Genomic DNA, 25895 nt, shown 5'->3' on the forward strand with positions numbered 1-25895 from the left:
CGTGAAAGTCGTGAAGAAATGGTGGGTTCTAAGGGTTCGGGGAGCCCCAGTGTTTGTGTGAGTGGGGGTTTGGGATGGCTGTAAGGCTGGCAGGAACTTCTGTCGTGCCTATGGATGGACGACCTTGGGGCTGGGAGGAACTTGAGCTTCCTCTTTCCGCCTATCCTGGCCTCTGTTCCCCCCTCCCCCCCCCCCCGCCCGGCAAGGCCTCACCCAAGCAGCTGTACAGGCAACTTGCCCTCAACCAAGTTGGCGCAGGCGGCTTCACTCGGGCACACGTGACCCTTCCAGGTCCCGCCTCCGCCCTCCCCCGGAGAGCGAGGCCAAAAGCCCAGCCTCGGGGCAGTGGACAGCCAGGCCAGCATGTCCCCCAGGCGGAGCGCGTGCTGGGTCGCGCTGGGCCAGCTGCTGTGCAGCTGCGCGCTGGCGCTGCAGGGCGGGATGCTGTTCCCGAGAGAGAGCCCGTCGCGGGAGCTCAGGGCGCTGGACGGACTGTGGCGCTTCCGCGCGGACCTCTCAGCCAACCGGCTGCGGGGCTTCGAGCAGCAGTGGTACCGGCGGCCGCTGCGGGAGGTGCGCCCGAGGACCAGGGCTCTGGAGGCTTCCAGAAACCGGGGGACGTGGGGAGGGATGCCAGTACCTGGAGCGCCCCTTCCCTTGTCTTCATCCAGAGGAGGTGAAGGCGGGTTTGCAGGCTGAGGAGCGTGCAGCCGGAGCAGGAAGCGGAACCCGGCGTGCCTGAGAACCGCGGGGACTCTGCCAGGCAGGCGCTCCCCGAGACAGTGGACTTTACTTTCTTTCATAGTGCTGGGGTTCAACCGGGGCCTCGTGCCGACTTGTCACTACTGAGCCTGTTGTTTTGGTTTTGAAACAGTCTCTCATTCTGTGACCCAGGCTAGCCTGGCTATCCCGGGGAACCTCTTGCTCCAGCTTTCCCGAGTGTGGGAATAGACGTTTGTACGCTGCTTCCTGCATCCATACCTCCTGCATGCCCTCTCCCATCTAGGGAGAAGCAGGACCCTAGCTAGCTGTGTCCATAGGAGATGCCTCCACCACACATTTGGGGGTGGGGACGGAGATGGGAGAGCTGGACGCCGTGGGGGCTCTGCTTGAGCCCTTGGCCGTGGGATGGCAAGATTCAGATGGAGAACGGGACTTTGCGCACAGCTAACGGAACCCCATCCGCACTCTCCCTTCCTGACTGGGCAGGGCTGGTGGCAGGTTGAAGCAAATGTGTGCTCGCAGCCTCCGCCTCTCTGTTTCAGTCATTCATTCACTCTCCCTTGCTGGTCTCCTGTTCGGCCCTCTCCTCCTCTTCCCCACCTTCCTCTCCCTTCTTTGTTTAACATTTGTAACATTTATTTATTTGTGTGCATGTGAGTGGGCACTCGTGTGCTACGTAATGCGTGTGGAAATCAGAGGATAACTTGTGGGTGTCTACTCTCTTCTCTGTCCAGGGATCTAACTCAGGTCATCAGGTTTGCTGACTAGTGCCTGTAAGCCACTGAGCCATCTCATCAGCCGTGTGTGGTGTGTGTGTGCCTGTGTATGAGACAGCGTTTCATACTGGCCCACGTTGGCCTCCACCCTGAGCAGTCCTGCTACCTTAACTTCCCAGGTGCTTGGGTTACAGGCTGAGGCACCGCACCTGGCGTTGGCTCTCAGTTTTCAGCTGCACTGCCCAGCATTCAGCAGAAGAGGAAGTAAGGAGGAGCAGGCGCCTGCACGTGGCTTCTCAAGTTTCCTCAGCTCAGGGGCCCCCGTTCCCTTCTTCCCCATGGCAGTGGTCATCTCTGCCTCTTGTGTAAGGTCTGTCCTGTTTTAGGCTGGCTTGTGGCCTTGGGTTCAGCCTTTCCCTGAAAATCTTGGCCCTGAGATCATATGCCCTGTGTCAGAACTTGATTCTTCCCCTCCCTGCATTGAAACAGGGTTTCTCTGTGTAGACCTGCCCCTGGACTCAATTTGTAGACCAGCTGGCCTCGAACTCATAGAGATCTGCCTGCTCCTGCCTCCTGAATGCTAGGACTAAAGGTGTGCACCACCACACCCAGCCAAGAACCTGGTTTTAACCATCTTTTGTACAAATTGTTCATGCAGTTCAGTTACCCGACTCATGCAGCCAGTATTTACAGTGTCCCTGTACTTCTGTGAGGTGCTGGGTGTGCGGTCATGAAGAATTGACCTGATCCTTCTCTTTAGAGTCTGGCCTCAGATATGCTATGCAGCAGAGGATAGCCAGGTCATGACCTTGAACTTTGGTCTTCCGGCTCTGCCTCCCAAATGCTAGGATTACTGGTGTGCTCCACTATGACTGGCTTAGGCAGTGCTGGAGTTGGAACCCAGGACCTCATCCGTGGCAGACCAGCACTGTAACAGCTGAGCTCCACCCCCAGCCCATGACTCTGGTTCTTCTTTCCCTAGTCCGGTCCGACCTTGGACATGCCTGTCCCATCCAGCTTCAATGACATCACCCAAGAAGCAGAGCTTCAGAACTTTATTGGCTGGGTGTGGTATGAACGGGAAGCAATCCTGCCCCAGCGATGGACCCAAGACCCCCAGATGAGAGTGGTGTTGAGGATCAACAGTGCCCATTACTATGCTGTTGTGGTCAGTGGAGGGAGCGGTTGACTGGAGGGAAGGCAGTCTGGGCTGTTGAGAAGGGGTCTGTGCCATGGGTAGGAGAAAGGATTGCTTCATGGGCTCTGCCATCAGGCTGATGTCGGGACCCTCCTCTGTAAGGGGGTACCTGAGGCAGCAGTGCCCTTTGGCCGGTTGCCCTCTGCTCATATTTCCGTGTGTCTGCAGTGGGTGAATGGGATTCATGTGGTGGAGCATGAGGGAGGTCACCTCCCTTTTGAGGCTGACATCAGCAAGCTGGTCCAGAGTGGGCCCCTGACCACCTGCCGGCTCACCATCGCCATCAACAACACACTGACCCCTCACACCCTGCCACCAGGGACCATTGTCTACAAAAACGATACCTCCAGGTGAGCAGCATCTCCCCCTCCCCCATCTTCCCTCCTCTTCTCTTCCCTCTCCTCCCCTTCCCTTCCTAGTGGACTTTCCCACAGGGAGAGTGGCTTTAGCCTGGGATCTGAGGGGACCAGGGGACACATGATAGCTAACATCAAAGGAGGCAGAATGATTTCTGGGGGTTCTCAGGCCAGCTAGAACAAAAGACCCTGTCTGTCTAGAGGTCTGATCTTGGATATTGTGGCATGCACACACAGGAAGAAAAAAGACATAGGAACTATGGCCCTTTGTCCCCCCACCTAGGTATCCCAAGGGATACTTTGTTCAGGACATAGAGTTTGACTTCTTCAACTACGCGGGATTGCATCGCTCTGTGGTCCTCTACACCACCCCCACCGCCTACATTGATGACATCACTGTGACCACTAACGTGGACCAAGACGTCGGTGAGGGCTCCTGGCGGGAGGCTGTGTGCTAGGCTGAGTCCGGCTTATCTCCCATTCCAGAGGAAACAATCCCCCAGGGAAAAAAGGCTTCAAGCGTCTTTTAGCCCTCACCTGCTTCGTCACCCCCAGAAGACAAGCCCCAGACTGCCCAAGCTGACAAGGGCTTCACCCATCTGGTGGATCTCACTTTCCATGGACGTGAGGACCCATGAGAAGCGGGGTCTTCTTCAAAGTGACCTAGCTCATGATGATGAGTCCCCTGTCTCTCCACTATTTTTCCACCCCTAATCACTCCTGTCTGCACAGTCGGGTGAAGCAAACAGCAAAGACCAAGCAGCTGTTCGCTGTGGAGCCTAAGTGGACTTCTGGAAGTAGGATATCTGTTTCCGTCCCACAGGGCTGGTGAATTACTGGGTTTCCGTCCAGGGCAGTGAACAGTTTCAGCTAGAAGTGCGTCTTTTGGATGAGGATGGTAAAGTCGTGGCCCATGGAACAGAGGGCCGGGGCCAACTTCGGGTGCCTAGTGCCAACCTCTGGTGGCCTTACCTCATGCATGAGCAGCCAGCCTACCTGTACTCCTTGGAGGTAAGTGATCTGGGACTAGGGTGAGGAAGGGCTTTTGCTGCCACCTGGTGACTGTAGCTTCAGTTGGCACCCAGGACAGGTGTCTAGGTGGGTACTGTCATACAGTTCCGGCTTTTTCTAGCCCTTTGAGGGAAAGTCCAGATATGGAGAGTAGGTCCTGAGCATGTTCTTGTTAAACACAGGTAATTTCTGCATCTCTGCTGCAGGCTTGTGGGATACACAGGTCCTTTTAAGCCAGGACCAGGGCTATGGATAATAGGATCAAATGAATATAGGAGTTGAGGTTAATCTGGTCTACACAGTGAATTCCAAGACAGCCAGAGCTACATAGTAAGACCCTGTCTCAAAGAAACAACCCACTCTAAAAAAGCAAAACAAAAACCCCAAACTACCTGGGCTGGGGGGGGGGAGTGACACATGCCTTTGATCCCAGTACTTGGGAGACAGAAGCAAGTGGATCTCTGTAAGTTTGAGAACAGCCAGGGCTACACAGAGAAACCCTCTCTTGAAAGAGCAAAAACAAACAAACAAACAAACAAACAGCTAGAGCTAGGCATGGAGGTGCTGCCTGTAATCTTAGCACTTGGGAGATGAAGGCAGGAGGATCAGTTCAGGATCATTGTTAGCTACAAATGAGTTTGAGGCCAGCCTAAGCTACATGAGACTGTCTTTAAAAAACAAACAAAAACTCTAAAGTGTTATGGGGGAGAGGAGAATTCCCTCATGTTGGGTGACATGGATGAAGCTCAGCCCACCTCAGTTCACCTGGGTGCCTATGCCTGGCACTTGGGCTCTCCTAGGTGAGGATGACAACAGCTGAGTCTGTGTCCGACTTCTACACCCTCCCCGTCGGGATTCGAACCGTGGCTGTCACAGAGAGCAAGTTCCTCATAAACGGGAAGCCTTTCTATTTCCACGGTGTCAACAAGCACGAGGATTCCGATGTGAGTTGGGGCTGTGGCATCCCCGTGTGGGATGCTGGGAATCACTAACGTCTCCTTCCTGTTCCTCTGTGCCCCGAGGACACCATCATGTGCTGGGGTTTTGTGGTGAGCCTAGATAGGGCAGAGGGCGTGGCTCTTGTGGAGCCGGGCATCAGAAGAAGGTGCGCATTCTCCGGTGACAAGGGCAGAGGTCACAGAGCCCTGCCGTCCCCTAGATCCGAGGGAAAGGCTTCGACTGGCCGCTGCTGGTGAAGGATTTCAACCTGCTGCGTTGGCTTGGGGCCAACTCCTTCCGCACCAGCCACTACCCCTACGCGGAGGAGGTGCTTCAGCTCTGTGACCGCTACGGAATTGTGGTCATTGACGAGAGTCCCGGTGTGGGCATCAAGCTGCCGTGAGTGCCCGGCCCCTCGCCGCCCACACTGCCCAGCTTGCCCAGCTCTTCTCAGAGCCTTTGGGGACCCTTCCCTCTCTGGTCCCACAGGCAGAGTTTTGGCAACGAATCTCTTCGGCACCACCTAGAGGTGATGGAGGAGCTGGTGCGTAGGGACAAAAATCACCCAGCGGTTGTGATGTGGTCTGTGGCCAATGAGCCTTCTTCCGCCCTGCTGCCTGCCGCTTACTACTTCAAGTGAGTGCTCTTCCTTCCCTGGGCTGTGTCAGGCCTGGGGCCTCAGCCCTTTGGCCTGGCTGAACCTCTGTAGGCAGCTGGGAGGGTGGAAATCAGCCTTGAGGGGCGTAGACGGAAATGCCAGTCCATCACTTCTGGGGACCCAAATCAAGCCACCCAATTTGTGTTTCCACCTGTTAAGATCCTCCTAGTCATACTTGAAATCCAGTTTCCTTTGAGACACAGAACTTTAGATTTTTGTTTTGTTGTTTCTCTGTGTAGCCTAGAAATAGCTCTGTAGACCAGGCTGGCCTGGAATGCACAGAAATCCACCTGCCTTTGCCTCCCTACGGATGGATTTTAAAGGAGTGGGAGAACTTTGGACTTTATGTAATTTTATTAATTTATTTTGAGACAGGGACCTGTTACGCATTTCTGGCTGGTCTCATGCTGATACTAACCCTTTTGACATCCCCACCCCCTACCCTTTGGGGTGTTGGCATTACACCCATGATCCACACATGAAAATTTTAGATTGATCTTTAAACTTTTTCTGAGTGTGCCATGACACACACATGGAGGTCACAAGACAGCTTGTAGGAGTTGGTTCTCTCCTTCAACCATGTAAACCCAGGGCCTGAACCCTAATCACTGAGCTTGGCAATAGGTGCTTTTAAACCAGAGTCATTTTGCCAGCCCCTCTTTTTGATTTTTTTTTTTTTTTCCAGACAAGGTCTCAAACAGCACAGGCCTGGCCTCAAATTTGCTATGTAGCCAAAGCTGGCCTTGAATTCTTCCTCCTGTGTCTCCTCCTACTCAGTGCTAGGATTACAAGTGTGCTCCTTCACGTCTGGCATTCATTCCTTCACTAACAGAAAGACATGGTAAAGGTATAGGAAACCACTTGGCGATGCTTTGGGTGCACCTTTATAAAACCAGTTTACACAGGCATGTGAACATAAATAGAATTTAAAAATATCGTTTGTGCGGGATTTTGCTTGCATGCGTGCTTTCACCATGCACACCCGTACCACCTATGCTTGGCGCCTTCGGAGGCCAGAAGGCATCAGATCCCCTAGAACTGGAGTTAGAGCTGTTGTGAGCCACCATGTGGCTGCTAGGAATTGAACCCTAGTTCTCTAGAAGAACCACCACTGAGCTATCTCTCCAGCACCATAAGAAGGGGTTTGTTTGTTTTTAATGAGACAACATGTTTTAGATGTGTCTTCTGGTTCGGGGGTCCTCCAGGGCCTTGCCTGTGCATGCTAAGCAAGTGCTCTGCCACTGAGCTCCTTCAGGCACACTTCTTCATGAAATGACCCCTTAGCCTCCAGGGTGAATTAGATTACATGCCCTACAAAGGCAGCCAAAGCTTCTTGATCAGCGGTTCTCAACCTTCCTAATGCTGTGAGCCTTTATTACAGTTCCTCACGTCCTGGTGACCCCCAACCATAAAATTATTTTTGTTGCTACTTCAGAACTGTAATTTTGCTACTGTTATAAACTGTAGTGTAAATGGTTTGGGGGGTTTTTTGTTTTGTTTTGTTTTTTGAGACAGAGGTTTGCCAAAGGGTCCCACAGGTTGAGAACCACTGTTCTTGATGCCACCACTGCACCCGTTCCATATAGTATTTTGAGCCCCTCTGAGTCTGTAGAAGGCAGGCCTTGAAGAATGGCCCTAGTTTTGGCTAGTGACATCTCTGGACATTCACAGCCCTTTACAGCTCATGGTATACAGGGGCCTTTGGGGACAGGGCTAGGTGGAGAAAACTTTTGTCTTGAAGGGGAAGCAAATATCTTCCTGAGGCTCCAAACTTTTCCAAGAGGTGGTTGAGAGAGATGCATGCATTACGAGACAGCAGGGATGAGACCAAGAGTGGCGAAGCTGGAGTACTCCAGACTGGCTTTTGCTAGTTTGGAACTGTTTGAGACGATGGATTCAGAACTTAAGTGCAAGGGGCAACACACAGCCTTCATATAAGAAGAGTAATGATCAGAAAGATGTAAAAGAAAAAAAAATTAGTCTTCAACGATGAATGATGGTGATCCATGCTGTGGAGACCAGGAGTAGGTCCTGGGGATCAAACCCTAACCCTGGACCAGTCCTTCCATTGGGTCCCCTCCTCTCCATTCCTCCTGGATTAATGGTTAATTCAACTCAATACTATATTTACTCAAGAGGCTTCCTCCTCCCCCCCGACTCCAGCCTTACAGGGTATGACACCTGCTTCATTTCTGTTGCCTCTTGTCATTTCTGTTTGTACTCATCTCTATTCTCATGGTCTTAGCTATGAGCCACCACTGATGGGAGGGCAGGGAGAAAAGAGAGATCGGTATCTGAGAGCCCTTCCCAGACTGATGAGCCTGTCTTCTGCCTTCCATGGACAGGACGCTGATCACCCACACCAAAGCCCTGGACCCCACCCGTCCTGTGACCTTTGTGACCAACGCCAGATATGATGCAGACCTGGGGGTGAGCCTGGAGCAGGGAGTCTCCACACTCTACGCCTCTGCTCAGTTGTGCTTGGCCTTTAGTTTTGGGTTTATTAACACGAACCAGCAGTGGCCAGCCCAGCCATTTTCACAAGTGGTTTTCAGGTTAAAGTCACTAACTTCTTGCTAATTCACACTGCTTAGGCAGTGTGGCTTCTAACCCCCAAAAGCCTGGGCTGCTAGGCACATTGGCACATGCCTGTGATTCCAGCACTCAGGAAGGCAGACGCAGACAGATCTCTGTGAGTTCCAGGCCAGCATAGTCTACAAAATGAGTCAGGACAGCCAAGGCTATACAAGGAAACCCTGTCTTTTTTTTTTTTTTTAATTCTTTTTTAAAGATTTGTTATGTATACAGTGTTCTGTCTGCATGTTCACCTATGCAACCAGAAGAGGGCACCAGATCTCATTTTCTAGATGGTTGTGAGCCACCGTATGGTTGCTGGGAATTGAACTCAGGAGCTTTGGAAGAGCAGCCAGTGCTCTTAACCTCTGAGCCATCTCTCCAGCCCTCGAAACCCTGTCTTGAGAGAGAGAGAGAGAGAGAGAGAGAGAGAGAGAGAGAGAGAGAGAGAGAGAGAGAGAGAGAGAGAGAGAGAGAGAGAGAGAGAGAGAGAGAGAGAGAGAGAGAGAAAGCCTAGTTACTTCCAGGATGGTGTACCTGTTTGCAGTGTAGACCTGGGTACTTTTTTTTTAATGATTTTTATTAGCATATATTATATATAATAGGTTTATTCTATTTTCATGTGTGTATTTTTAATTATTGAACATAGTCAACCCCCATTCCCTCTTTGTCCACTGCACACTCTCACTGATCCCTCTCCTTTTCCCAACTAGCCTTCTGCTTTAGACAGGATCTTAATATGTAGTCTATAGCCTAAGCTGGCCTAGAACTCAAAGTCCTCCTGAGTTTGAGGATGACATGTATGAGACATCATGCTGGACAGACTCAGCTCCTCCCTCCCCCAACTGTTTTCCCTTAATTTTCTGCATTCCAGTGCATTACCCCAGGCAGGAAGGCATAGTGCTGGAGTTGTAGCTGAGAGCTCACATCTTCAGACACGACCACAAAGCGGAGAGACTTGGAATGAAACTTCAAGCCTGTCCCCAGTAGTACACCTCCCTCACAAACTGTTCCACCAAGTGGGAACCACAGACTCAACCATAGGAGCCTATGGGAGCTGTTCTCATCCAAACCGTCACTGTATGAGGTGCTAGACACTGCCCACCTCCCCAGCACCTACCTCCCCCATTGTTTTTTGAGATATGGTCTTGCTGAGTCATTTTCTCATGGATACGAAAGCTTTGTCAGGGGACTGACAAGAGAGAAGGCCTGGTGGTTAAGAGCACTTGTTGCTTTTACAGAGGACCAGAGTTGGGTTCTCAGCACCCACATGATTGTGGCTCACAGCCTTCTGTTCCAGGGCATCTGATACCTCCGGATGCATATACAGATATACAGGGAAAACATTCATTTACAAGTTAAATATTTAAAAATAATTAACAACAAAAGCCTTGTTAGCCCTGGCTTCTCTGTTCTCTGGAGCCTACCATTCTAAGAAACAGGTGGCAGAGATCCAAGTGCTGGCTGTTTCAGTGCTCGCCCTATCTTGTGTGTAGACAGTGAAGGCTTTGCTTGCTGGGTGCCCATGCCTGGCCTCTTTCCCTGGAGTATCCTTTATGAAGTGACACTACTTGACCTTCCACAGCTTTCTGCTGTTGCCATGTTCCCACCACCACAGCCGGGAGAGGGCCTGTAGTCCCTTGGGAAAGATGTTATCATTCCAAGGGCTGCTCTGGAGCCAAGCAGTGTTGCTAGAAAGAGACTGGCTTGTGTGACACTGAAGACTAGCCAGCTGATCACAGAACATTGTTTAAATTTTATTTTTTTTGTGCATTGCTGTTTTGCCTGCATGTGTATCTGTGTGAGGGTGTCAGATTACCTGGAACTGGAATTACAGACATTTGTGAACTGTGAATTAAACCCAAGCCCTCTTGAAGTCAGTGCTCTTAACCACTGAGCCATCTCTCCAGCTCTCTAGACAACAGAATTCTTTCCTGCTGTTTGGACCCATTCTTATCCATGCCCTGTGGACATCTTACCACTGCCTAGGGAGAAATCTAGTGAGTCTGCCACTCACAGCACTGCCTTTCTTGTTTCTCTGTGGTGTAACAGCCCTAGCTGTGCTGAACTTACTCTGGCCTCGAATTCATGGATAGCGGCCTGCCTTTGCCTCCCAAGCACTAGGACCAAAGGTAGGCAACATCATACCCGGCAGCACTGGCTTCTAAATTCTGGATCAGAGGAGGCTTTGTGAGGGGCCGAGTACGTGGCTCAGGGGTACAGCCTATGCTCAGAATATACAAGCCCTTGGGTTGCAGCCTTGGTGGCCCCTCAAAAATATGAAGGAGCAGGAAATGTTCACTCAAAATTTTTAGTGTTTGCCTCAAATTCCTGAAAACCTGGACTTGGTCCCTGGCAAGGCAGAAAATTAGGTGTAAGGAGTGCACCCCTGGGATCCTAGCATGTGGGAGGTGAAGGTAGGTGGATCAGGGTCAGCCTTGGCTACATAGGGAGTTTGAGGCCAGCTTGGGCTATGTAAGTCTGTATCAAAAGCTGAACTGTGAAGAGAAAAATATTAATTCTTCAGGTTGGATCATATCTCGAGGAAAGGCCACAAGAGACCAGTGACAGGAATAGAAAGCATTAAAATCCAACAGGGTCACGTGCTGGCTGGTGGCCTGTTTTGCTTCCAGCCATGGCCCAGTTGGGCACCTCGGCCTAGCATTATATATTAGCCCCATTTGGGGTATGTTCTTGGCTTTCTTTCCTGTGTGTGGGATGGTAACCTGGGTCACCTGCATTCTATTCTGACCTTGAAGAAGAGGCCCTCAGTGTGAGAAGTAAACTCCCTTTACCTCTCTTGGCCTAGGCCCCGTACGTGGATGTCATCTGTGTGAACAGCTACTTCTCCTGGTATCATGACTATGGGCATTTGGAGGTGATTCAGATACAGCTGAAGAGCCAGTTTGAGAGCTGGTACGAGACTCACCAGAAGCCAATCATCCAGAGCGAGTATGGAGCAGACGCAATCACAGGGTTTCACGAGGTAAACAGCGTAGAATGTTTTTGTCACTCACACAACAGTGAGGTTACTTCTCTCTTTGGGCTATCTCTGCCCTCAGTCGTATCAGTGACCTAGCCTTAGCTCTCGGGCACCACCCCAACCTTACACACACTGGCCGCTGCATGCAGGCCTTGGTTTGGCTTGAGTGGGTCCCCAGACAGCCCCATATTTGGCTGAGTTTCCACACAACACCCACCTGCTATCCACATTGGTTTTTGTTTTGTTTTTTCTCTTTTTCCTAAGAAGGTCTCTGATTGATGCCCAGGCTGGCCTCAAATCCACAATCTCCCTTAGCCTCTTGAGTGCTGAGATGACAGGTCTGTCCCTCCACATCTGGTCCAATAGTGCGTTTTTACAATTCCCAGCCTGTGAGCTGGAGAGATGGTTCAGTGGTTAACTCTTGCTGCCCTCCCAGAGGATGTTCCCAGCATCCAGACTGAGTAGTTTACAACTGCCTGTAACACCAGTTCCAGAGGATCCGATGTCTTCTTTAGGCATCCTCAGGTACCTGCATGCCGATAGTGCACACGGTCACATGATTTAAAAAAACCAGACAAATCTTTTTTTAAAGGATGTTTCAGCCTGGGAGAAGGTAGCTCAGCTGCCAGCGTACTTGTCTAGCATGCCTGAAGCTCTACATCCTCCCGGTGCCACGTAAGCCAGGTGTACATGCCTACTGTTCTAGCACTGGGGAGTGGGGGCAGAAGCAGCAGAAGTTTAAGGTCAGCCTTGCCTACATAATGAATTTGAGGCTAGTCTAGGATATAGAAAACCCTATCTCAAAACAAACAAAAATCTCCCCACATCAAAGACAGGTGTTGGTAGATCCTCGGCAGGGATGGAAATGGTCCCTATCTGCACTGCCCGGAATGATAGCAACTACCACATAACTACTGAGGATCCCTGTTAGCTCTCAGGCCACAGGGCATACATACACAGTGGTGAGCAAGAGACCTTGTCTCAAACAAGGAGGGGTGAGGACTGACAGGCTGTCCTCTGATTTCTGCATGCATGCACCCTGCACACACACACAGTGTACCTACATCATGCACAAGATTTTTAAAATTTTAATTATGTGTATATCTGTGTCTGTATGTGTGTCTGGGTACCCACTGAGGCCAGAGGTGTCAGACTCCCTTGGAGCTGGAGTCACAGCTGACTGTCACCTGATACCAGTGCTTGGAACAGAACTTGGGTCCTCTGTGAGAACAGTACACTCTCTAAACCACCAAGCCATCTCTCCAGCCACTTACATACATACTTTAAAATAACAACAAATCAGTCCCACACAAAGGAGTTGCTAAGTCAGGATGAGTGCACATTTGAGGCCAGTCTGGGCTATACCCAGGCTTTGAGCTAAGACCCTACTGTCAACTGCACCCCCACCCCCAAACCAAATGATTTTGGAGTTGAGGTAAACACCTACTTCCAAAGTACTTTAGCTTTGAAAGTGCTTGTTCTGTGAATGTGAGAAACAAAACTCAGGCACCTGCCACTTAGGCAGGTGACAGGCCAGTGTCGGAGCGGAGCCTTCCTGTGATCCCAGTATTCTGGGGGTTGAGATGGGATCCCCAGAGCAAACGGCCTCACCAGACTCAACTGAAATAGCAAGAGACCCTGACTCAATTATCTAAAATATAGTTAAGGACCCTTTGACTTCCAACACAGACAAATGAAAATAGAGAAGACAAATACACATTTACTAATTAAGGCTTTGGCTTTTTTTGTTTGTTTGTTTGCTTGGCTTTTCAAGACAGTTTTTCTTTTTGTTGTTGTTGTTGTTGTGTTTTGCATAGCCCTGGCTGTCTTGGAACTAGCTCTGTAGACCAGGCTGGCCTCAAACTCACAGAAATCCTCCTGCCTCTACCTCCTGAGTGCTGGGATTAAAGGTGTACATCACCACTGCCCCACAGATTTTTGCACTTTAAGATTGTTTTTAAGACAGGGTTCTCACTGTGTAGCCCTAGCTGCCCTTGAACTCTCCATCCTTTGTCAGTCTCTTGAGTTCTTGGATTAAATGCTTGGGCCACTGTAATGAAGATATTTTTGTATGTTTTGTTTTTTTCCAAGACAGGGTTTCTCTATTGTAGCCCTGGCTGTACTAGAACTTGATCCTTGTAGACCAGGCTGGCCGCCAACTCAGAGATCCTTCTGCCTCTGCCTCCAGAATGCTGGGATTAAAGGCCTGTGCCACCACCACCAGGCTGATGGTGTTCTTTAAAATCTTTTTCACTCTGGCAGACATCAGACCTCAGTTGTCTCTGAGCCAGGGTCAGTTAAAGTCCTGCCATTAGTACAGCCTGAAATAAAGATGATACTTTAATCATGGTTAAGTTCATCTTTAAGTGTATCTAATCTTGAGTCCCAACTCATCCCCTTTGCCTCATATCCCAGGATCCACCTTGCATGTTCAGTGAAGAGTACCAGAAGGCTCTCCTGGAGAATTATCATTTGGTGCTGGATCAGAAACGGAAGGAGTATGTGGTCGGAGAGCTCATCTGGAATTTTGCTGACTTTATGACTAGCCAGAGTGAGTGTCTTTTAAGCTTAGGGATGTTTCTCAGGTTGGCGTTTTCAGTTCTGGGCAATTATAAGATACTGGGAATGGGACTGGGAGATGGCTTAGATGGTAAAGTACTTGCTTTGGTCTATTTTACAATCTTTAAAAGGAGAAAAGCAGGCCTCAGATTGGGTGTATCATCTCTCCTCCAACCCCAACTTTTGAGAGGGTCTCACTATGTAACCCTGGCTAGCTGATAGGGAAGACAATCTGATTGCCTCTGCTTCCTGGGTGCTAGGAATAAAGGTATGCCCCTCCATAGTATTTTAAACTTTATCTTATTACATTATCTTATTACATTTTTATGTAGTCAGAGAGTGGAAAGTGGGTAGTGGGTGGTGGTGGTGGTGTGTGTGTGTGTGTGTGTGTGTGTATGCCATAGGTAAAGGTTAGACAACTTTGGGGAGTCTGGTTGCTCCTTCTACCATGTGGATGCCTGTGATTGAACTTGGGGTGATTAGGTTTGATAGCAAGTATCTTTACTTTCTGAGTCATCTCATCCCCTTTGCTTTGTTTTTTAGAACCAATGAGAGTAATAGGGAACAAGAAGGGAATCTTTACTCGTCAGAGACAACCCAAAAGTGCAGCCTTTACTTTGCGAGAGAGATACTGGAGGATTGCCAATGAAAGCAGACATCACCATCCAGTGCCGGGGACCCAGTGTTTGGGAACCAGACCATTTACATTCTAAAGCTAGAACTACCTCACTATAGTCAGGGCCTCTGATGAAATGAAAGACACCTCAGCAGAGCAGGGGCTGAAGGGATGGCTCAGAAGTTGAGAGCCAGGTTCAATTCCTAGTGCCCACATGGTGGCTAATTCTGAGCTGTTACTCCATTCCCAAGGTGATACAAATGCCCTCTTTCGGCCTCTGCAGGTACGGCAGGCATGCAAACATACATTTGGGGGAAATAGCCATACATGTAAAATAAAAACCTAAATAAAAATTGTTTTCTTTTATTATTGTTGTTGCTTTTTTGAGACAGGGTTTCTCTCTGTAGCCCTGTCTGCCCTGGAACTTGCTCTGTAGACCAGCTTGGCCTCAAATGCAAGAGATCCACCTGTCTCTGCCTCTGAAGTGCTGCGATTAAAAGTGTTTGCCAACACCACTACCCAGCAAATTTTTCTTTAAAAGTTCTATAAGTGACAAATTGGCCATTGCCCAAGACCCTCATACTTGGGCATCTAAACAGGCTATTCTTGACCCAGTAAGAGTGAAAGAGCCACTCATTAAATGCCACAGAGGAGGTGGGTGTGGTGGCACATGGCTTTAATACAGCACATGGGAGGCAGAGGATGGCAGACCTCTACGAGCTCCAGGCCAGACCTGTCTCAACAAACCCCCTTCCAATTAGCTGCAGTTCCATGGATATTCACACATGTAGCAAAGTCCTATACAGCGCAGCAACCAACAAACCACTTTCCACAGTTCAGAAGTATAAGATTCAAATGCTACTCTCTGAATTGTGAGCTCACAACTCCAGCCTGGACTCTTGTGTGTGAATATGCATGCTTGTAGAGGCCAGAGAACCACCTCAGTGGCTATCTGCTAGCATGCACTTTACTGACAGAACTGTCTTCATAGGCTTCCCTATGAACAGCTCTGTGAAGAAGTGCCTCTCACCAGTGCCACTAAATAGGACCTGCCTTTTTTGTTTTGTTCTATGAGGCAGGGTTTCTCTGTGTAGTCCTGGCTGTCCTTAAGTTCCTTTGTAGATCAGGCTGGCCTCAAACTCAGAGATCTGCCTGTCTCTGCCTCTCCAAATGCTGAGATTACAGGTGTGTGCCACCAAAAGCCCAGCTGGACCTACCTTTTTAAACAGGGCCTAGTAAGCTAGTGTTCTGTGTTTGGTGCCTCAACTGTGATGACCTGGTTGGTCCCACGAAGTCTTTCCTTGGGGATTTGTCCCTGTGTCTCTGGTCAAGAAGCTCTACTGAGACAAGAATATATAGCACAGTATTCTTCCCAAGATCAACCCTGGGCTGAGAATGGATGCCCTGAAAAGGGTTTCCAAGCTGTCAGATGGAAGCAAGAGCTATATGCAGTGCTGGAGACAGCTGTCTTTTCTCAGGGTCAGTTCCATGCCTCTACATACATCCTGTCCCAATCTTCCCTCCTAGAACCCTGAAAAGTAGGCGCTGGAAACTGAACCTGGGTCCTCTCCAAGAGCAGCCAGTGTTCTTAATTACCTAGCCATCCCTAGCCTTTGTCATTATTATTATTATTCTTTTTATTTTTTATTTATTTATTTTTTTTTTTTAGACAGGGTCTCACCAAGTAACTCTGGCAATCCTAGAAACTCATTATGTATATCAGACTGGCCTGATATACAGTTCTGGACTTCACAGAACTGTCTGCCTCTGCTGTGATTAAAGGTTTAAGCCATGCACCCAGCCCTGTCATGGATTCTTGACAATCACATGTATAATAAACCCACGGGAATCCAAGAACATAATCCCTAAGAAATCTGTATCAATACTCTGTACTCAGAAACCTGAATAAGTTACCCAGGATGTCCGAGGAAGGGGTTTACAATTAGTACCTGTAGATGGGGTTGCAGTACCATGGATACTCACGTTCTTCCTGACTCTACACTTGATTTCATCCAACTCCGTTTTGAAGAGTCCGTACTGAAGTAAGAACAATGGCAGCACAATGTCCACAGGTAACGTCTACATTTATTTTATACCAAAAAAGTTATGTGCAACAAATAAACATTCTTACATATTTACATGTTTTTATTTATCAGTTAGCAAAATGGTATCCTAAATCTCTGATAAAGAATATTCCTATCTATATTAAAGAGGGACTCTTCCCAGTGAACTCCTTTATACATGAATGTTTACTAGGAGCTTTTGAAGCATGAGTGATACTGTAGATGGAACATACTTCACAGGTCATATACACCTATTATCTAGGTCATGCTCAATACAGCTTCTTAACATTTCACCTATTCTGGGTCAATAAGTTTAAAAGGGGAAGGGGAGGGTGTGTGTTTGACTAAGTTGCATGGAATCCTACTCTGCCCTTTTAGACTATAGGGTTGTTCTCACAAATTAGGATTCATAAATGTGCTGCCTAAAATGCTAAAAGGAGGGAAGGGTTCACTGATGTGTGTGCACTAGAGGAAAACATGGGGGTAGGCGACATCCTTATCTCCAAGCAAATTCCTAAAAATCACAGTGAGGAACTTTGCTGATGACTTTTAAGGTAAAGCCACCACCTGTCAGTATTCATCAGAATCAACTGGTGGTGCCAACTATAGCTTAGGAAGTCATTGCTGAGCAGTTTTTGATTTTTGTTTTCCTTGAGACAAAGTCTCAAAAAGCCCAGGTTGCCCTTGAACTTATGGTCCTCTTGCCTCCACCTCCCAAGTGCTGGGATTATAGGCATGTGGTACCATGCCTGGCTGCACTTTGGAAAGTAATTATAAATAAAAACAAAAACGCAACAATGTTATTTTTAGTGTCCTATATCTTACCTCATAGGTACAAGGATCTTCTGTACCAAATGAAATGCTTTTATATGTGTAGTGGGGTTTTGCCTGCATGTATGTCTATGCACCATATGCATGCAGTGCCCATAGAGGCCAGAAGAGGGCATCGGATCGCCTGGAACTGGAGTTGTAGATGGTTCTTAGGACATGTGGGTTGGAGCCAAACCTGGGTCCTCTGCAAGAATGACAAGTGCTCCTAACTGCTAAACCACCTCTCCAGCCTCCCAAACTATCTATATGGAAATTGTCAATGCTTTTCAACATTCCTTCCGTATAATGAATTTGAACCACTCATTCTAGCACTTGGAAGGCTAAGGCAGGAGGAATGCCAAGTCTGAGGCCAGCCTGGGCTATGTACTGGATTCTAGGACAGCCTAGGCCACAGAGTGAGAACATGTGTCTCTTTAAAAATAAAACAAAACAACAAAAATAGCTGAAGGAGAGGCTACATATATGAAGCAAAAATAATTCCTGGAATGCAGCTAGTGCAACTAGTTAAACCTGAGTTGTACCAGAAGTTCACCCTCCCTAACGGGAAATTAGCTATGGGAAAGGATCAAGGGAACTCCCACAAGCCAACACAGTCCTGGAGCATACCTAGCCAGAACAGTCTTTTATTCCTTCAAATGTTCTCACTATGAAGAGAGAGGCTTCATTTGTTATAAACTACTTCAAAACCATGAAGTGCAGAATTACTGTAGGAATCATTTTCCCCCTCGTCTGCCCTTCCACAATTATTGTTAATCACGCTTCAGTGTTTACTACTGTGGGTAGGCTCTTTGAGACAGGGTTTCACTATGTAATCCTGGCATTCCTTGTGTTCACTATTTAGACGAGGCTGGCCTCAAACTCAGAGATCCACCTGCCCCTGACTCCCAGGTGTGTGTCACCGGACCCAGCCAAACCCTGCTTCTTCAGTGTTTAAATATTCAGTCTGAAACAGAAACAGTCATAACAATATTAGCAGTTTTATAACACAGTGTTTTTCTCCCCCATTCCACTAGGTTTAATAGAAGGTACAGAGAGAAGTCTGAATTCATTAGGGCAAAAGTTACCAAATAAAACACAACAGGGTCACTTACCGAGAACATGTATTTTAGCAAATGCTTTTTTTTTTTTTTTTTTTTTTTTTTTAAAGATAGGGTCTCCTGTAGCTAATGTTGGTCTCTAATTTGCTACGTAATCAAGGATGACCTTGAATTCCTGATCCTTCTGCTTCTACAACCCAAATGATGGGACCACAGGCAAGCATGAACACACTGGTCAGCAAACACTGTTATCTCAGACAGCACCTGTTAACTAACTCTCAGTGAGAAAGGGGTATTCATTCTATTAGGTCACAGGAATGTAACAAACAAACAAAAAAGTCATACAATCAATAATGGTGGTACTCCCAAGACTTAGGAAAGCAAAGGGAAGCCTTGAAGGGTCTGGTGCATGGAACACTCTCACATTTTCTTGAGTAAAGGTTGGAGACATCTGTAATGTCAAGACAAGCTTTAACACCATTCTGCTGAGTGATAAAGAATACAAAAGGTCATTTGGAATTGGGACCCAAGGGACTTGTTTAGCACAGCCTTGATATGGAAGTAGCAGAAGTCTTAGCTGGTAGCCATTTCCACTGCCTTGGGAGACCTGGACACAGGGCTACAAGATGACATCACTATACAGTTCTCGCATGAGGACTTGGTTCTCCATAAATACCATTCAGTACTTCCTAGAAGTCCTTTAACTATTTCAGAAGACAACAGCAGTGCATACATGGTAAGACGGTCATGGAAATGTTCACATTCATGGGGAAATACAACCTTTGCTGAAATCAAAACTGGTTAGAACCTACTAAAAGGGCATTATAATTCATATTTTATCCCTAGCCTCAGCCAGAAATCCTATGATGCATCAGTTATGACCGAAGGCCAGAAGCCTCTGAATGATTGTTGACCACACATGCTCTTTACAAAGCAGCCAGTTCCCTCACTCCAAAAGAAGGCAAATAAAAGCTCTTAGAATTTGCTGTCTAGTTGACTATTTTTAACATAATGATTAACCAAACCATAAACAAAAACACTGCCACTTCTCAAGGAACTCCCAAGGAATACAATGGCCGCACAATCCTTCTGGTAGAATGCAAGTTCTCTGCTTTGTGGTAAGGAAGGAAAGGAGGGATACTTCTGCCCCAGTTCAACACACAGAATAATTTGGTTTGAGATTTAAGACAGAAGGCACTTTTAACATCTCCTGTAAGATGCTAACCAGAGAAACACAGTCACCATGTCATCGGGTTTATTCAGGTCACCTCTGGGTTTCTTCTCACTGCTTCTGTGTGGCTACTGGAGTGGGACAAAGTTTCCACGTTTCACTTCCAGGTCTTTCTACTTGTTATGTTTCTTCCGAGTCAGCAAACTGGTCCTCGTGTCTGCCCTAAGGTTTACAAATTCAATATGTGATTCTGAAACACCTACTGACAATCCTTAGTGCAAGAAACAAGAAGGGAAAAACTTTGGGCCGACCTCGGAGCACTTGGTTTGTGCTTGTATCAGTTGTAATACTGTTGAGCTGACTGGCACCAGGATCAAGAGAACACACCTGCATTGAAAGCTCAGCTACTTGTTTAAGAGGCTTTGCCCAGAAATGCCATAGTGGTTTCAGCTTTTCTCCAATGACTACATCCATTTCCTACAATCAGTGTCCCGAGAGCCTTGGAATTAAAGGTCTGGTCACAAGATATCCTATATGGTTACAATCCATCCAGTCTTATGACTACTCAAACTTGACTCAGATGTTCAGGCTTAGCTTCTTCCTCTCAGAGCGGGCGGGAACCAACCACCCTATTTCTGCTGTCAATACTGCACCAGTGCTGCCAGCATTTTCCCAAGATGTTGTTTGCATCTACTATTTCCACTACGTATCAGTCACAATGAGCTGACAATTCTTCATTGCTACACTCCAACTAAACTGTACAGTAAGTTCTGCAGGGGTGGATCCAATGTTTCTACCTTTATTTACAAATATCACACAAATGGACTCTAATTGAATCTACAGGTTTAAATCCATCGGCTAAAACATATTACATATTGTAAACATGGCAATATTTAATACAGTATCTATTCTAAAATATTTTCATGTTCATGATCACATTTGTTATACCTGAAATTGAATTTATACACATTAAAGAATTACTAGCAATGGCTGCTCACTTTACGGTTGAGGACCGGGGGCTAGGGCTACATTTTATTATCTCAGAAACATCTTCAAGGTAAAGTTAAAGCTTGTCTTTGATTGGCTTGGCGTATCCTTTTTTGTATCCGTATTTAAAATGAAGATTGACACAGAAAATAGCTAGGGCCCCTTCTAATTTACAATATTTTAAAAAATCAGTTTAAGATTCTCAGGGAAAGTGTCTGTTGTGAATTAAAAAAAAAAAAAAAAACTTGCAAAATAAACTTAATGAAAGAAGTGTTTGAGCCAGCTGGGTGGAAATCCGGCAGCCATCAGTCTTCCTTAGGCTGCAGCTGTCGCTTCCAGGCCTCATTCAAGTAAACTAGTCGTTTGTAATTGATGATGAGGAGAATGAAGTTCAGCACATATGTGGTGACGCTGATGATGCAAAACTCCTTCAGCACAAAGTACAGAATATAGGCCAGGTACAAAGACCCCACCACAGACACGATGGAAGAGGTCATGAGGACCAGAGCTGCAACTGCGCTGGCTGTCATGCCTGCAAGAGAGAGACACGGCTAGGTCAGGGCTGGGCCTGGACAGAGGCTTCTCAACTGACAAGTGGTAGGCTGTGACTAGCAGTGTATTAATACTGACCTTACCTTCTTGGCTCTAACAGCAGAGTGCAAAAACTGCCCATCTGTTTCAACACTAAGTAGGCTAAATTTTACTGACAGGATTCAGCTGCCAGGGCTCTGATCTGTTACTGTTTCACAAGGAAGTGTGCACATAAACTATGCAGGCTCTCGATCACATGAAGCAAAGATGCTGATGCAGCTTCCTAATGAGAGCAGGAACAAGGGCCACAGCTTTCCTTCCAAGCCATACCTACTGGGTAAGGTCCTCCCCTGGCATTCCACTATAGGTTCCCTATCTGGGGACAATGTTGCTTATCATGTTTAGATCAAATTTACCAAAAATCTAGACCAGGTGGTACCCTTGCCAACACTGTGCTGAGGAGGAAAAACCAAAACAAAGAGTGTTGACACTTGAGAATAGCTAACCGGTGGACAAGGGAAACTACACCAGGCCAGTAAGCCACACCTGCATCAAAACAGATCAGGCAAAAAGGCAGTTTGGGCTGGACATGTGTCCATAACCCCAGCACTCTGGGGTCTGGGGCAGAAAGATCAAACTGGAGGCCTGCCTGGATACATAGTAAGACCCTGTCTATGGGGGCTAACTAGTCGGGTATTAAAAACCACGGCTCAAGACAAAAGTGTGTCTCAAGTTCTGAACACCTTCACATGTACTGTTCTGAAATTTTCTGATGGCAGCAACACAGCATTATAAACACTTATTTTCAAGGACAGAAAAGGCAGAGCATATTATAGTCCTTGCCTATCCAAAAGCTAATAGGCTAGCAAAGCCTAGATTATGTTCAATTTACTCAACAGTACTGCCCTCACCTATGCTAAATCATCTATGCTCAAAATCTAAGCCTAAATAATCAGTGTTGACACCTTAACTTTATCAAAGAAAGTTAGTTTTAAAATGATGCAAGAACCAGGCATGGCACTCCACGCTATAATCCCAGCACTCAGGAGGCTATGGCAGAGCAACTGTGAATCTAAGGACAACCAAGGCTCTGAATTGAGTTCCAGCCTAGTTTGAGGTATGTACACAAATAAGTATTTTGAAAAATGATACTGGTGGGCTAGAGGTGTAGCTCAGTAGCAGATCTCTTGCCATCTTGATGTACAAGGCTGGGGTTCAATCCCCAGCACAGCAAGCAAATGAACAAAAAAGAAATAAATAATAAAATGATGTACAAAGTATTTATTCTGTTTTTCTCTGCTCAAATTTAATAGCAGACAGTACTCAAACCACCTCTTAAGTCTTCTGTGAGAATTAAATGAGCTCAGATAAAGCTTGACTATATGAGCTACAATAAGGTTCTCTGAATGGCCTGTAAGTGCTGCTGTTTTACTAATTGTAGTGTATGCAGGTACTTGTGGACTTTATAATATGCCATAACTCTAACAACAGAGTATCTTCTAGCTCTAAAAACAATAACAAAAACAACTTACTGTAGCTATTAAGTATAATGTATACATAATGTATAATTAATGTATACATTATGTATAAAAATATAAAAAAGATAAATAGAACAGTCAAAAAAAAGAATAAAAAGAAGGGAAAAAAGAAATTAAGCTATTGGACAGGGAACATAGCATTTGCTTTTTACATTTTGAAATTAAAAAAAAAATTAAGACCATGTGTTTGCATTTTCTTATGTATGCAAAAACAAACTCCAGAACCATAAGGTAAACTGAGGTGGGATTCCTTATCATCAAACAGCAGCTATTTTTATAACACTGAACTATAAATTAATAAAAATAATTTATAAAATTTATAATTTATAATAATTATATATTAAAATTAATTTATACTTATAATTTATAATTAATAAAGATAATTTCAAAATAATGACTGTCACATAGTGACATACAAGGGAGTGAAGTGGCAGGCTCTGGAATCCAGTGTTAGATGATTCAAAAGAGTTGACATTACAAAAACATGTGGAAACAAAAAAGTCAGGAAATATGAGTGGAAATAATACACATGATGAAACTATGCACATGAAATAATATTATAAGTGGAAACCTGTCTCACCTTGGTCTCCCACATAAACGTGGATGATTTTTTCCCCCTCTAGGCCATTTTCTATTAAGGGAAAACGAGCTGCTTTGAGCTGCATTTTGTACTTGGCATTTGTAGAAATCCCACAGAATCAATAAGTTAGAGATGAAACCTTTCTCCTCCCACCACAGAACCCCTCACTATGCTTTTGCATACACAAACATAATTCCCCTATAGCTTTAAACTTTATTTTGCTCATTTTACTGAACAGTACCTAATCTTTTCACTCACTCCTACTTTAACGACTACACACAACTTTCTTAGATAGATATGACCTCTTGAGCTTACTGCTAAGCCCCATGATAGCTATTTTAATCTGCACTATCACCTTTCTATTTCTGTAGGATAGATGTGTACATTCAGAATTGGGCAAACTTGATAGTACTTTTTAGAAAAATTCATATTCCAAAGGTGAATCACAGCAAGCCAACTCCAGACTGAAGTTAACCAATCACTGCACAGAAGAGAAGAGCTGACAAACAATGAAATAAAATATTAACAGCTGAATTACAAAGCACAAATGGAAACAAAAGGCCCACCACAAAACCAACATTTAAAAGGATAAAAAGGATTATCATAAATAAGCTTAGTGGGCAGCAAAAAAAAAAAAAAAAAACATTAAAATACAATAAAATTAAAACGATGGCTAATGATACTTGACAACTAAAAAATTTAACCAAAACCATTTCTAAAACGAAGACTGGATGGAGACCAGATGACTGGGGATAGAGGGACAATTTGGCAATAGCTGCTAAAATCTGTTTTCTAAAAAAACGTTTGACTCATTAACCTCATGCCTGGAAATTTATTTCCAGGAAATAAGTCAAGGAAGGGAGAATGCTATAAAGAAAATGGATCCCCATGGCATTATTTAGTAAAAGTGTAAAACTGAGATGCCCACACTTAGGACAATGATATTAAAAATAAAGAGGCCACACAACTTTTTTTTTAAACAAAAGGCAGGGCTGAGGCTACACCTCAGTTATACAGTGCTGGGTTTGATCCTAGTACCACAGAGGAAAAGCAAAAGACCCACAAGATAGGGAAACAGTAGATCCACAGACACAATGAAATTAATAATTTCCTGCTACTGTTTTCTTAATGTATGATACTTTGAAATAGCTACAGTCTATAATACAATTTTAAAAAACAAGCTTACAAGGAAGACTGGAGTAATAATCTCCGTGAATGGGACTGCTTTTCTGAACATCATGACACACTGCTGGCCATGACTAAATGTCTAATGATATCAAGGTCAACATATGGTAAAAAGAAGTGAATCACACTTTCACAATACAAAAATATGCTGCACCCGAATGACTCTCTATTATCAGCATGTGTTTTTCTATGAAGACATACTAGGGAGAAGACACAAGCACTAAATGGGTATAACAAGCTTATTTCTGTATCTCTGTATAAATACTTACCAAGTAATAACTGTAGTATATAAAATATAAGTCCAAAGACACTGTTTGGCTGGTTTAATACACCATCTTTTCCAAAAATGGAACCCAAAAGACCAAATCCTCGACCCCATCTGTAAAATAAGGAAAACCAGTAACCCTATATTTGAGATTCCCTAATTTTAAAATTTAAAATTATTTGAGAATGTTATCCAATTCCAAAATCAACTATGTTGACAAAACGCTTAAATATCTTTTATTCCAAGAGTGATTTACGCACAGGGGAAAGCCAAACACTACATTTCTGTACTATGTCTGACTTAAAACGACGGTTTAACACAAACATCCCTAAAAGCTCTGTATCTCCACCTAAGACTCTCTTTTCCTAAGGCAGGTCAAACGTTTCTTTACTGACATTATTAGCATTTGCAAGAGAAAGATTCTCTCAATTCAAGCCACACTCAGACCTTTCCAAACTAGGTAACTCCTTGTGGTGGGAGATGTTCGCACACTAGTGTCCAGCAGGGTCCCCGGCCTCCATTCACCTTATCTCCCACTCTCAGCTGTGACAAAGCTTTCAGCCACTGCTAAGGGCCCCAGTTGAAAACTACTGATGTGGTCCATTCCACAGCTGTACTCGAAATAAACAGGTTGAGAAGTTGCTTACTGGAAATTACAGCAGGGGTAAACATGAGAAGACATACCCTGAGAATAGGTCTTTGAATGCAGAGCAATATCAGAAACTATAGGTCTCTTTCTAGAATCCTGTTTCCAAAGTAAAAAACTGATACTTTGTGTTCCACTACACCTTTTTATTTAAACTTTAACTTTAAATTTTGTATGTAACTTCACTTTTTCCGAGTCTTTTAAAGTAACTTTTATTGAGTTTGTTCTTTCACAATTCTATACATATGTAAAGTTCATTTTGTCTGCCCTCTTTATATATTTCCCACCTCTATTACTCTCCTAGAATCCTCTTACTTAAAAAAAAAAAAAAAAATTAAAATCCGATTTAATAAGATAAACCAAACAGACCAACATTAACTGGATGAAAACCTTAAGAGACTTCAGCTTTGACTCAGAATGATAGTGCTTCCTAAACACAAAAAGGAAATAACCATTGAATTTAAAAGGATACATCAGAATATAACCTCAACTTTGCTGTGAAGACAAACATCTGAGAATAAGAGTGAATGACTGAATCATGCTGGTTTAAAGGAACTCATACCCAAGCAAGGGAACAAACCCCTTCATAGTCATGCTGAAACAATAACTATCCCAATCTTGAAACTGAGGGCTACAGAGGACTTGTATTACATAGATTTACACATTTCAAAACACAAAGCAAGTTCCATCACATGTATGTGTTCTCTCACTCAACAAATACTTAGTGA

At 45.5% G+C, this 25895-nt stretch overlaps 2 protein-coding genes across 6 annotated transcripts in view; one reads left to right on the forward strand and one right to left on the reverse strand.

Annotated features, from left to right (window-relative positions):
- The first annotated feature begins 214 nt into the window (after positions 1 to 214).
- Positions 215 to 14699, forward strand: Gusb (glucuronidase beta). 3 transcript variants are annotated; one of them, XR_009591452.1, is made up of 13 exons: positions 319 to 573; positions 2422 to 2607; positions 2806 to 2987; positions 3277 to 3419; positions 3817 to 4004; positions 4805 to 4948; positions 5164 to 5342; positions 5433 to 5579; positions 7947 to 8031; positions 10985 to 11161; positions 13574 to 13709; positions 13849 to 13985; positions 14261 to 14398. XR_009591452.1 is itself a non-coding variant. In XM_021657148.2 (12 exons), the coding sequence occupies exons 1-12, from the start codon at positions 364 to 366 to the stop codon at positions 14428 to 14430; spliced, it is 1947 nt and encodes a 648-aa protein (XP_021512823.1). In that variant the 5' UTR covers positions 215 to 363; the 3' UTR covers positions 14431 to 14699. The 3 variants fall into 3 exon arrangements, 2 of the variants coding, with proteins under 2 accessions (XP_021512823.1, XP_021512831.1); XM_021657148.2 differs by lacking the exon at positions 13849 to 13985 and having other exon boundaries at positions 215 to 573; positions 14261 to 14699; XM_021657156.2 differs by lacking the exons at positions 319 to 573; positions 2806 to 2987; positions 3277 to 3419; positions 13849 to 13985 and having other exon boundaries at positions 2541 to 2607; positions 14261 to 14699.
- Positions 14700 to 16398: 1699 nt separating this feature from the next.
- Positions 16399 to 25895, reverse strand: part of Vkorc1l1 (vitamin K epoxide reductase complex subunit 1 like 1) — a 49768-nt gene continuing 40271 nt past the window's right edge. For 2 of the 3 annotated variants that reach the window (XM_060382266.1, XM_021657168.2), the window contains exons 2-3: positions 24526 to 24635; positions 16399 to 20954 (exon numbers count right to left, since the gene is read on the reverse strand). In XM_060382266.1, coding sequence (XP_060238249.1) covers positions 20728 to 20954; positions 24526 to 24635 — 337 coding nt within the window. In that variant the 3' untranslated portion in view covers positions 16399 to 20727. The remainder of the gene's footprint in view (positions 20955 to 24525; positions 24636 to 25895) is intronic. The other variant, XM_021657174.2, reaches the window with a different exon arrangement.

This window comes from Meriones unguiculatus, chromosome 4 (genome assembly GCF_030254825.1).
Source record: "Meriones unguiculatus strain TT.TT164.6M chromosome 4, Bangor_MerUng_6.1, whole genome shotgun sequence".
Classification (NCBI taxonomy): Eukaryota; Metazoa; Chordata; class Mammalia; order Rodentia; family Muridae; genus Meriones; species Meriones unguiculatus.

Excerpts from the sequence above, each read along its gene's own strand:
- Gusb (XM_021657148.2), top strand. The coding sequence starts at position 364 with ATGTCCCCCAGGCGGAGCGCGTGCTGGGTCGCGCTGGGCCAGCTGCTG. Across the intron at positions 5,580-7,946 it reads CCTGCCGCTTACTACTTCAA|GACGCTGATCACCCACACCA; the intron begins GTGAGTGCTCTT and ends TTCCATGGACAG. Across the intron at positions 8,032-10,984 it reads GATATGATGCAGACCTGGGG|GCCCCGTACGTGGATGTCAT; the intron begins GTGAGCCTGGAG and ends CTCTTGGCCTAG.